Genomic DNA, 12497 nt, shown 5'->3' with positions numbered 1-12497 from the left:
AATAAATAAAGTATACATGCCTGAACTCCAACCCCTGAGAATATCTGATTGGACAGCTCTGGGTTGAACCCCAGGCATTCTGTAGTTTTTAATTAATTTATTTATTTCGGTCGGTCGTTGGGTTTGAACTCTGGGCCTGGGCGCTGTCCCTCAGCTCTTCAGCTCAAGGCTAGCCTCTACTACTTGAGGCACAGCGCAATGTCCGGTTTTCTGGTGGTTTATTGGAGATAAGAGTCTCATGGACTTTCCTGTCCGGGCTGGCTTTGAACTGTGATTCTCAGATCTCAGCTTCTTGAGTACCTAGGATTACAGGCGTGAGCCACCGGCGCCCGGCCAGTTTTTGATGTTTGATTTTATACTGGAGAACATCTGTGTTGTTAACGCCACGGATTGTTGCCAACTCAGAATCTTGAGAAGTATCTCAAAAACTCTATTACTCTAGCTAAATTTAGTAACTTCTCCTTAAAGCTCAGCTAATTCAAACACCGAAATTATTCCTTCTCCACATTCTTAAATCTTCTTATCCTTCAGGACCTAGCCACCTTTCTCAGTCTTTCCCACTTGCCTTCCCACTTCTTTGTCAGTTAGCCACGCTTCCTCCCCCCACCCCCACCCCAGGGTGTCACTTTCTTTTAGGAAACGTTGAAGAGGTTGGCCAGCCAATGAATTACCCCTGGACAGGAAGGGACACTTCCATCAGTGAGTCCACCCCAATCCCTTGCCCCTTGCCCCTCAAGCAGAATCCAGGATAAGTGCAATAAATACTGTGGGTTTAATTAACCCACGCTTCTTCCTGCAATCGCAGGTCACAAACACACTCAAAGACACAGTCAAAATCACCATGCCTAACAGCTGTCCCGAGGACAGGGAATTTTAAGGAGTGAAAAAGAAAACAAAAGAAAAGAAAAAGAACCAAGAGTACTAATAAGCAAATAGTGTCTCTCTAACTGGAGACAAAGATGCAAAGAAGCAAGGGAGGAACCAATTCTCTAGCTCCACCCCTAATGTCCGCTTCGGCCTCCGATTGGCTCCAGTTCATGCCATCCCCGCCTTACTGCCGCTCACGTGACTACACAGCCGCAAACGGGATTGGCTGCCCTGGCGCGCACCGCGCAGGACTGTGGGCTGCGGGTCCGGCGGCCAGACGCCGAGAGGTCGTGGGCAGCAGTTCGTGCGTGGTCGGCGGACCTGAAGACTTGGCCATCGTCCTCCGCTGTGGCCAAGATCGAAAAGAGTTCAGGGCCTGGTAACTTTGTAGAGTTCGGAAAGCGGGTTGTGCTCTCCCTTCGTCTCTGGGTGCTTGGCCTGACCTCTGACCCTGGCCCTAACTCCTTTTTCCCGCGCGACGACAACTTCAGCCATTGATGAAGGTGGTGGGGTTTGAACCTTGTCTTTTAAGTTTAATTTGGGGATCTCTGCCCCCTCCCACTTCCCTGGAGAGGCGAATTACTGGGCGCCACGAGATCGAGGATGGGGCCGAGAACTTTGGAGATACTTGGTTCGTGGTCACGTGACACCACCGGTGTGACAGGTTGGAGGTAAGCTAGCTTTATAAATTGTGCTGATGCTCTTTATCGTGGAATTTAGGGCTTATTAGGGAGGGTCGCCCATTGACTGAATCCATTGTTATTGACTAAATTCAAGCGGGCCTTATTGGACTACAGACATGTAAAGCAGTCCTGGATCTGTAGGAACTTTAGATGATGGAGATCCAGTGACCTGGTGACTAATTGGCATCAATTGCGGACTGTGATGGAAGAAAGTGCTGTGGAAGTCAGAGGAGGAGGTGATTGAGTGAATTAGGAATACTTAATTCTTTTTTTTTTTTTAAAGTGAACATTCAGGGCTGAGAAGGTGGCTCAGTGGTTAAAGCACTTGCCTTGCATGCCTGAGGCCCTGGGTTTGATTCCTCAGCACCACATAAGCAAAAAGAAAAAAGCCGGAAGTGGCGCTGTGGCTCAAGTGATAGAGCGCTAGCCTTGAGCTGAAGAGCTGAGGGACAGCGCCCAGGCCCAGAGTTCAGGCCCCATGACCGGACCCCCAAAAAAAAAAAGAATCATTAAAAAAAAAAAACGTGAACATTCAGTTCAAGTAGTAGAGCACTAGCCTTGCACAAAAAAAGCTTGGGGACAGCGCCTAGGCCCTGAATTCAAGCCCCACTATGGACACGCCCTTCCCCACAAAAGAAGATGAAGAAGAAAAGATGGTATTCAATTTCTGAAAGTCTAATTTAGAGATTCTCTCCATGCAAATGAGTGTGGGAAGGCGCTCCAGGTATTCAGAGACAGAATGAGTGTACCTGATGTGGCTTGCAGATACTGAATTCAAATTAGGAGTATATACAAATTAGACTGTACACAAAAAGTAGCCTTTTCGAGGGTCACTAACTGGAGGGGTAAGATTGAAGTACAGTAAGGGTTTTTAGTAAGCAAGAGAAGGACTTTCTAGATGGAAGGCACATCCCTAAAGACTTAGGAGTAGTCTGGATTGGATAGATTGTAAGGTATATGTTAGAATTATGGTATTAAGGATGTTGGGTGACATTTTTTGTTTTAATACTTTGTTTGCTTGTTTTGGTGTTGGGTATTGAACCCAGAGCTTCATTCCTGGGTCAGTTTTGAAACATCTTAAATGCTAAGCAGATTGGATTTAATTTCCTGGCCTGTTGGGAGCAATTGAACACTCAAGTGATGGCATAATCCTCCTCAGTAATTTAAGGTCAGCATAGGTATACATTGGATTGGAGGGAAACAGCAGACACACTGAGTCCCTATTGTAGTGCCAGTAGCAGAATTATAATTCAAATTTTATATTAAGTGAACTAGTCTTTGTAATTTAGTAGGAAATATTTTCTAAAGCTGCTGTTTTAGATCTAGGCTGTGAACTCTACCAAACATCCCTGTTATTCTGCTTGGATGACACCAAACTGGATTTGAATCACAAATGCTTCTCTACTCTAGTGGGCTGCAGAAACCAACAAAAAACTCTCCCCCAAACAAAACTTGTCCAAGTTGCAATTTTGTAGTTAAGAGATACTTAAAGCAGAGTGGGAGAGAAAATACTTACTGAAAACTTATGGTTGACACATCTAAAAAGGAAGCTTTTATTTTCTTGTTTAGGTAGGCCCAAGTTTTGTTGCCTGTGAAAATAGGGCATCAGGCTGCTCTTGGCTGATGTAGGGAGGTGAAATGCATGAGGCAATGATGAGTGAAGTATAGTCTGACCTGGTATTGCCATTGCTTGAGTGTTGGCTTTGACCAGGGCATGATCCCTTAATCTTCTCTCTGAGCTCATTCTGGTTGTGGTTTCCTCCCCCTCCCCCCATAGGTGAGTCCTAGCTTATTTGAATACTGCCTTCTTAAGTGTAAGTGGTTTTTTGAATTACTGATACTTTGTTTCCCTCCTTAGGTTGAAGTGAAAAATCTGGTTTGAAATCTTCATGGAGAACTACAGCATTTCAATTCTGAATCTGATTCACTCCCTTTATTGACTTATTACTGTATTAAAAAATAATGTAAGCCGGGCGCTGGTGGCTCACGCCTGTAATCCTAGCTACTCAGGAGGCTGAGATCTGAGGATCGCGGTTCAAAGCCAGCCCGGGCAGGAGAGACCATGAGACTCCTATCTCCAATAAACCACCAGAAAACCGGAAGTGGCGCTGTAGCTCAAGTGGTAGAGCTCTCGCCTTGAGCTGAAGAGCTGAGGGACAGCGCCCAGGCCCAGAGTTCAAGCCCATGACCGACAAAAAAAAAAAATAATAATAATGTAATTGGGGCTGGGAAGGTAGCTCAGTGGTAGAGTGCTTGCCTCGCATGCATGAGCCCTGAGCTCAATTCCTCAGCAACACATAAACAGAAAAAGCTTGAAGTGTACTGTGGCTCAAGTGGTAGAGCTCTAGCCTTGAGCTGAAGAGCTGAGGGACAGCACCCAGGCTCTGAGTTCAGGCCCCATGACCGACCAAAAAAAAAAAAAAAAGTAATTACCTATGGTATTTTTGTGGTATATCCTTTGAATTTTTTGAAACCTTTGAGTTTTTATAAGAATTTGTAAAATATCGCCACTATGTTTTTATGCTGTTTCAATATTTTAAAATTGATGTGATGGATAATTCATGTTAGAATTTAACTGTATCACATATATGCTTTGAATTGCCAAATGTTACATTATTAGAAAAAGACTTAGCATAGCAAAGACAAATTATTTTCACCTGTTCTCTATTAAAATTGATTTGGGTATTTTGAGACTAGTTCACTATTTCAATGCTGGCCTTGAAATTTTGATTCTCTTACCTTTGAATGCATCACTGCACCCTGCTAATAACCCTCCCACCCTCCTTCCCTTTTTGGAATACTGGAGCACTGGAGTTTGAACTCAGAGTTTAATGAATGCTAGGCAGATGCTCTGTGGATGAGCCACTCCTTCAACCCTGGTTGCTTTTGACATAGGGTCTCAGTTCTTGCTTAGGTACAAACCTAAACCACAATTTGCCTATTTTAAGTTTCCCATCATAGCTGGAATATCAGGCCCTGGCCTTTTGAAGACTTCCTTGTCCAGGGTCTCCTAAAACCCAGTCTCTTCCCACATAGCTGAGGTGACCAGTGTCCCACCATGCCCAGCCAGCTATTGGTTGAAAAGGGGGTCTTTTCTGCCTGGGCTGTCCTTGAACCATGACAATCCCAGTTTTAGCTTCCTAAGTAACTAAAATGAAAAGTAATCCATTGGCACCTACCTGGTGACTTTTTTTTTTTTTAAATCAAACCTGTATTTATCAACCTGCTGATCTAGTGGCATGAATTTCCCTGTTCAGGCAATTTCAGTTTCTTCCTTTCTTTTGTTCTTTCCTTCCTTTCCTTTCCTTCCCTTCTCTCCCTCCCTTCCTTCCTTCCTCCCAATAGCAATAGAAATCAGTTGCACATGCCAGATTAGGGTTGTGTTTTTACAGAGGCTCCTGAATCTCAGGTAAGCCTTAAATTCAACCTCCTATCTCAGTTAAGAGGCATGTACCAGCTGGGTGCCGGTGTAATCTTACCTCCTCAGGAAGCTGAGATCTGAGGATTGCAGTTCAAAGCCAGCCCAGTCAGGAAAGTCCATGAGACTCTTGTCTCCAATTAAGCCAGAAATGGAGCTGACTCAAATAGTGGAGTACTAGCCTTGAGCACAAAAACTCAGGGACAGCACCTAGGCCCTGAGTTTAAGCTTATTCAGAAATAAATAAGGCATGTACCCCCTCCCATACTAGGCCTGTTTCTGTAGTTTTTCTGGTACAAAGTATTCCACACAAAGTTACAGTCTTGCTGTTAAAGCACAGTATTTTTGTTCTAATGATTATTTCAAAATCCTTAATATAAAAACCTCAAAAAGTCAAAGGTGATCTGAATAAAAAATTTATTTTAAACACTTTAATAGGTTTTCACATAATCATGACAGCATGGAACAGTTGTCAGAAACATTTATTCAAACAACTCGTTTCCTAGGAACTTTAGTAATAATCAGGATAGTTACTGTCAGTTGAGCAAGCTCTTCAATGGAAAGCAGAAAGAGTATTAAAAGGCCAGTGGCTCACGCCTGTAATCCTAGCTACTCAGGAGGCTGAGATCTGAGGATCACGGTTCAAAGCCAGCCCAGGCAGTCCGTGAGACTCTTATCTCCGATAAAAACCAATAGAAAACTGGAACTGGCACTGTGGCTCAAGTGGTAGAGTGCTCGCCTTGAGTTGAAGAGCGCAGGGACAGTGCCCAAACCCAGAGTTCAAGCCCCACAACCGACCAAAAAAAAAAAGGTCTCATTCATTAAGAGTTCATTAGGTAAGCATCTCACGTCATCTTTTCATTGTTAGCTTTACTTTCACGTTGAAAATTTTAAAGTACTGCCTATGTAAACATTCATTCTAAAGGAATCTTCAAATGCTAATAAACTGTAGATGTCATTCACAAGAATATGGAAGGATTTTTTTTTCTAAAGTGTTCTTAATATTTTTGTAATGAGCATGTCCATGTTTCATATTGTTTTGGAAGTAATAAAACCTCTACCTTCTAGGCAGAGATGTTTTCTAAAAAGAAGACCTGCTTCCCCTAGCCACCCATTTTATAAAGTCCAAGCTGAGGTTTTCCAAAGAGCTTCTGTATTTCTTGTTCCTCTTTAATCAACCGGTAGATGGCCCTCACATCCCCTACAACCTTGAGGCTTCAACTTTAACTGGGTTCACTGTAAGTTGGAGTCTAGAGAGCAGGCTAAAAGGTTAGGATCAAATGGGCATATTTTGAAAGGAATCCATGTAGTTGTTTAAAATTAATTTAATTGTAAACTGGGTAAGGTATCAATGCTGTGTACCATACTGAAAAACAGCCCTGTAGCTTTATAGTACAATACTTGAGCTGTGAGATAATTTGCTAATCTTTTCAGTTCTCAGGGGAATACAGCTTAATTAGATGCTGTACTTCTGTTGGATAACCTGTGATGGGACAAGCTTGGTGACTCCTCACATAGGTAAACACACAGCGATAACAAAACACATAGCCAGAAGTGGCAAGAACAGTATCATTCACCCGGGTTTTACGACACAGTGGGCACACAGTCTTCATTTTGGGTAACAGTGGGGAATCAGAATTGTAGTCGAGGTGTACAGGTGGTGGTGGAGTAGGCAGGGCAGTCAATGATTTGATGGTTTCTTGGTTTTCTGAAGAGTACCACCAGTCAAGAAACTGCAGGAAGAACACACCCACGGAAAGCCCAGTGGAAAGGGAGAAGGCAACACCTCCCACAGCTTTTTTCAGAGCTGACTTTATTTTCTCACGAACACTGCTGGAGGGGAAAAACAAGGGAACAAAGTCAAATTTCACTTGGATATAATTACACAAAAAACTTGTAAATGTAGTTTTGCCCTTTTCATCAGAGTCACTGACTTGGGGATTGAAGAGCTATATTGAGACCTTTTCCTTAATCTATTCTAAATGATTCTCTGCTTTGTTTTGTGTGCCAGTACTACTGCTTGAACTTAAGGGTTTGGGCACTGTCCTGGAGCTTTTTTGCTCAAGGCTAGCACTCTACCATAGGAGCCATAGCTCCATTCTGGCTTTTTGATGGTTCATTGGAGATAAGTCACAGCAACTTTGCTACCCAGGCTGGCTTGGAACTGCAATCCTCAGATCTCAGCCTCATGAACAGCTAGAATTACAGGCACGAACCATGGGCACCCGACTTAATGGTTCCGTCTTCTAATTCAGCATTTTATGTGTTGAGGATCTAACCTTCATTTGTTTGTGAAGATCTCACTACATAGCCTGGCTGGCCTCAAACTTGTGATCTTTCTGTCTCCACCTCTCTAGTGCTGAGATGACAAGTATATGCCATCATGCCTAGCTCTCAGCTTCATGTTTTGTTTTTCCAAGAACTTTAGCTGGTTGTACAAAGGGGTTACAATTTAACCTGTCCATCTAAGTGCTCAGTGCTAAGTTTCATTTAGAACTGTATTAACCTGCCTTGAATGACAGCTTTCTATCTCCTACCTGTCAAACTGTCCAAGGTACTTAGCTGTAAAGACTTGTTTTTCTCAACTGTTAGAGGTACTGCATTTACTTCACTGAGTTGTGACAAAGCTTGAGATACTGAACATAGAGAAAACATACAACACAGGGCCTGGCACATACCAAGTCTTCACTAAAGCGTGCATCATCCGAGAAAGGTTTTCTGTGTGTTTTGTTGTTGTTTGGTTTAATTTTTTGTCGGTCATGGGACTTGAACTCTGGACCTGAAAGCTGTCCCTCAGCTCTTCAGCTCAAGGCTAGCATTCTATCACTTAAGCCACTATGCCACTTCCACTTTTCTGAATAGTTTATTGGAGATAAGAGTCTCACAGACTCTCCTGCATGGGCTGGCTTTGAAGCGTGATCCTCAGATCTCAGCCTCCTGAATAGCTAGGATTATAGGCGTGAGCCACCAGTGCCCAGCTACTATGGTTTTATTAAATAATTCTGGGTAGACAAAGGGAGAAAAACTTAACTTTCTAAGATTAGGATAAGACCTTAGAATTTGTTAAAGTTGTTTTAAAGACATTAGGCCTTACCTCTTGGCTGGTTGCTGCATCATGTAGGCCTCAACCAATCTGCGTTCCATGGCTTGAATGTCCTGAACTGTCAGTCGGCCTAGCCGAACTCCAGCCAGTCTCAGCAGAGGAGAGTGATGCTGAGCTTTTCCTAGGATGTAGCTAAGTTGCTGTACAAGAAACCAGCCTTCCCAAGCCATGTTAACAAATGGGTAGGCTGCTAGGAAGGCTCTGTAAAATCGTTTCCAGTGGGAAGAGGGGGGATGAATAGAATATTCATCCTCTTCTCTCAGGCTAGACACCAGCTTCTCCAGCTTCACTTTGAGATAGGGAAGAAGAACCAGGAACACAAGTGACTTCCAAAGCTGCTTCTTTGGCAGACCAGCACTGGCTAATCTCTGAGACTTGTGAGAGTCCTCCATTACAATCCGCTTTAAGCCATAAAAATTTTCAGAAAAAGAGGCACTGGTTTTAGACAGATAATGCTGCTGGAGCAGAAGATCTAGCAGAGTAAAGATTTCGTCAAACCACCTCCAAAAGAAGCCATAGTGTGCAGGATTTGATTCTGCCAAAACCTAAAGAAGTCACATGAAATAAAAAAAATCAACAGAAGTTCATTCTATTACACAACTACTGTACTTCAATTTGCGTTTCCTTTTTGCTATTGCAATTCAATGTATTTGGGGCTTCAGGCACTTCTTTTGGGATCTACCCTGACCTCCCTGAAGAGGCTAGGTATTCGGTACAGGGCTCTACACAGCCGGGGCTGAATATGCACTCCCATTAAGCCCTGGTTTATGAAATGTGTGAAAATAGTTATTTCAGTCCTGGGCTACCAAGTAAATTACTTGGTTCGGTTTTCACCCAATCCTCCCTGGGATCTCTCAGGAAATTTATACCTTACCTTGACCACATGCTGTAGAGCAGGTCTCACAGCTGTCATTAGACTGTCCTGCGCTACCACCTCAAAGATGGATGGCTGATCATCCGCCACAGAAGCAGTCGTAACATGAGCCCCATGTTCAGCCATCGTATCTCCTGTGTATACTACTATTACTTCACTTTCTCCACAAACGCTCTACTGACCATGAATTTTTTTTTTAATCAAACGGGTGCTGAATCTTATGACTCTTTCTGCATGACACCTCAAACTCCAAACTCTCAAGTAAAATTTAACTGGGGAGTGGGGTGGGGCGGGGCACCTCTTCTGGGAGAAGTCTCCCAGTGGAGTCCCGGAGGAAGCTAGCTCCGCGCGGGTGAAGGGGCACGTGAGAGGGGTGACTTGTCCAGCGCGGCAGCTGGCAGGGCACAGCGTGACTCGGGGAGGGGGTGGGAGATCAGGCAGGTCCTCTCCGCCTGCAGGCCTGGAGCTACGAACCAATGACCCTCACTTCGTGGGGTGGGGGGGCTGGAGAGCCAGCCGGATCTTAGCGAGCAGAGGTGCCAGTGCAGGCCGGGAACGCTAGCTCTGGCTCCGGCTGTGGGCTAGAAAGTTCCCCCGCCCGCGCCCGTCCTTGCTTGTTGACCCCTGGCGAGGAGAAGGGGGGGGGGGGGGAGGAGAAGAACTCGCGACGCCACGTTTGGAGGGAGGGCTCAGCTTTATGACCGAAGCTCCGACCGGAAGTAGAAGCCCCGGGGGACCTGGAGGACGGCTGGCGGAAGGGAGGCTCTCTAGCCCGCCGGTGAGGCCTTGAAACCGGAACTAGAGAACTCTATGGTCAACAAACGGACTTCCGCTTCCGCCCCGCGTACCGTGGCAGAGCGCCTCAGGCTGGTGCGTGCGGTCGTCACCTCCGTGCGACTGGCGGTCCTGCGAGCCGCCGGGGGTCCGGGGCCGTGGAGGGGGACGGCGTGCTGCCCACCCCCAGCAAGGGTTTAAGGTGATAGAACCGTCAGCTTTATTACCACCGATGATAAGACAGACTCCTTACGACGAGCTCTTGAGAAATTGGGGTGATTTTGTTTTTTCTTGGTATCGGTCCTGGGGCTTGAGCTCAGGACCGGGGCAGTGTCCCTGAGCTTTTATTCTCTCAGGGCTAGTGCTTTACCACTTAAGCCACAGCTCTACTTGCAGGTGTGTGTGTGTGTGTGTGTGTGTGTGTGTGTGTGTTGCTATTGGGGCTTGAACTTGGTGCTTCACAGCCAGCATTCTACCACTTGAGCTGTGGGGTGGGGGTACTTGGGCTTGAACCCAGGGCTTCACAGCCAGGGATCTACCACGTGAGCCACGCTTGTACTTTCTTTCATCTTTTTGCTGGTTAATTGTAGGAATCTGCTATTTGTTTGCCTAGGCTGACCCCAAACTTCCATTCTTGGATCTCAGCCCCCTGAGTAGCCAGGATTATTAGGTGTGAGCTACTTGTTGGCAGCCTTTATATCTTGTTTCAAAAATTCTGGTTCCAGGCCACCCGTGGCTCATGCCTGTAATCCTGCCTACTCAGAAGGTAGAGATCTGAGTATCACAGTTTATGAAGCCAGCCTGGGCAGGAAAGTCTGTGAGACTCCAGTTTACCAGCAAAACGTCAGATGTAGAGCTGTGGCTCAAGTGATAGAACACACACACACCCACAAAGTTCCTCCTTTTTCAATGAGGGTGCATGCTAAAGAAGAACAGCAGGCCCCAGGCCCTGAGTTCAAACTGTACTATCAGCAATAAATAAATCTTTTTGCTTATCTACTAAAAGTTTCCCAATATTTGAAATTTTCTGATTATGTTTCTGACATGTCATTTAGCAACATACTTCTATATTTTCTGTGAATTGATAATGGAATCTAGAGGCTTGATTACATTCATATTCTTTTATTGGGGGTAGACTATAAGGTGGCAGCCTTCCATTAGGAGGCATATAGTGGTGTTTGTCTCTTTCAATATCAACTACTGATATGTATAGTTTTTAAAAAATTAGGGGCTGGGAAGGTGGCTCAGTGGTAGAGTGCTTTGTCTTTCATGCATGAGGCCCTGGGTTCAATTCCTCAGCACCACAAAAGCAGAAAAGGCCAGAAGTGGTCCTGTGGCTCAAGTGGTAGAGCACTAGCCTTGACCTGAAGATCTGAGGGACAGTGCCCAGGCCGAGTTCAGACCCCACAGCCAACTAAAATAAATAAATAAAATAAAATAGGCAGCCACTATGGCCATTGAACATATAAGACATTACTAGTTTGAATAGGGATGTGCTGTATAAAAATATACATTGATTTAAAACTCTGTGAAATATATCCAGGTGCTGGTGGCTTATGCCTGTAATCCTAGCTACTTAGGAAGCTGAGATCTGAGGATACCGGTTCAAAGTACATGAGACTGTCAAGGGGCTTGAACTCTTGAGCCTGGGTGCTGTCCATGAGCTCTTCAGCTCAAGTCCCAGTGCTCTACCACTTCAGCCACAGCACCACTTCCGGGTTTCTGGTGATTAATTGGAGATAAGAGGCTCTTGGAGGGGCTGGGAAAGTGGCTCAGTGCTAGAGTACTTGCCTTGCATGCTTGAGGCCCTGGGTTCGATTCCTCAGCACCACATAAGCAAAAAGAAAAAAGCCGGAAGTGGCGCTGTGGCTCAAGTGGTAGAGCGCTAGCCTTGAGCTGAAGAGCTGAGGGACAGTGCTCAGGCCCAGAGTTCAGGCCCACGACTGGGCCAAAACAAAAAACAAAAAAAAACCAGCCTCTTGGACTTTCCTGCTGGGGCTGGCTTTGAACTGAGATCCTCAGATCTCAGCCTCTTGAGTAGCTAGAATTACAGGAGTGAGCCACCAGCACCAGGCCCGTGAGACTCATCTATCTATCTATCTATCTATCTATCTATCTATCTATCTATCTATCTATCTATCTCTATCTAACATAAAATACATAAAATATAAAACTAGGGGCTGGGAAGTTGGCTCTGGTAGAGCACTTGCCTCGCCATGCATGAGGCCTTGGGTTCAATTCCTCAGCACCACATAAGCAGGAAAAAAAAGCTGGAAGTGGCACTGTGGCTCAAGTGATAGGGTGCTAGCCTTGAGCTGAAGAGCTGAGGGACAGACAGCACCCAGGCCCAGACTTCAGCCCCCACAACCAATAAAAAATAAAAATAAAATATAAATATAAAAATATACATCGATGAAAGTACTTAGTAAAAAGAATGCAGAATTTAAACAATATATAATTGTTTTAAATGTCAGTGCTTTTGCATATATAGGATTAAAAGTATAAAATTTAGAAAAATTAAGAGATAAAGCCCAGCACTTGAGAAGCTAAGGCAAGACAATTTAGAGGTCAAATCCAGCCTAGGCTACCCAGCAAGACTGTCTTATAAATCAACATCCAGGAGAGAGAGAGAGAGAGAGATAGACACACACATATCCAACAAGACAAAGTTGAAAAGATTTTGAATTGATGGTATATTTAGAAATAATATATATATATATATCTATTCCTTAAAGTTGGAAAGTACAATTAAAAGGCAACTGTTTGTAAACCGATACC

General features: G+C 44.7%; 1 protein-coding gene and 1 non-coding gene across 2 annotated transcripts; one reads left to right on the top strand and one right to left on the bottom strand.

The window, feature by feature from the left end:
- The first annotated feature begins 3195 nt into the window (after nt 1-3195).
- Nucleotides 3196-3292, top strand: LOC138831185 (Z30 small nucleolar RNA). The gene has a single exon (XR_011373136.1). It is a non-coding gene; the product is annotated as a Z30 small nucleolar RNA (small nucleolar RNA).
- A 3093-nt stretch (nt 3293-6385) lies between these two features.
- On the bottom strand, nt 6386-9627 carry Pex12 (peroxisomal biogenesis factor 12). The gene is made up of 3 exons (XM_070027182.1): nt 8946-9627; nt 8063-8616; nt 6386-6801 (listed from the first exon to the last, which is right to left on the bottom strand). The coding sequence occupies exons 1-3, from the start codon at nt 9069-9071 to the stop codon at nt 6399-6401; spliced, it is 1083 nt and encodes a 360-aa protein (XP_069883283.1). The 5' UTR covers nt 9072-9627; the 3' UTR covers nt 6386-6398.
- Between the last annotated feature and the right edge of the window lie 2870 nt (nt 9628-12497).

The sequence above is a fragment of the Dipodomys merriami genome, unplaced genomic scaffold, assembly GCF_024711535.1.
Source record: "Dipodomys merriami isolate MVZ:Mamm:240054 unplaced genomic scaffold, mDipMer1.0.p SCAF_19, whole genome shotgun sequence".
In the NCBI taxonomy this organism is placed as follows: Eukaryota; Metazoa; Chordata; class Mammalia; order Rodentia; family Heteromyidae; genus Dipodomys; species Dipodomys merriami.
The sequence above is the reverse complement of the archived record's forward strand: the minus strand, read 5'-3'. Positions and strand labels throughout refer to the sequence as shown.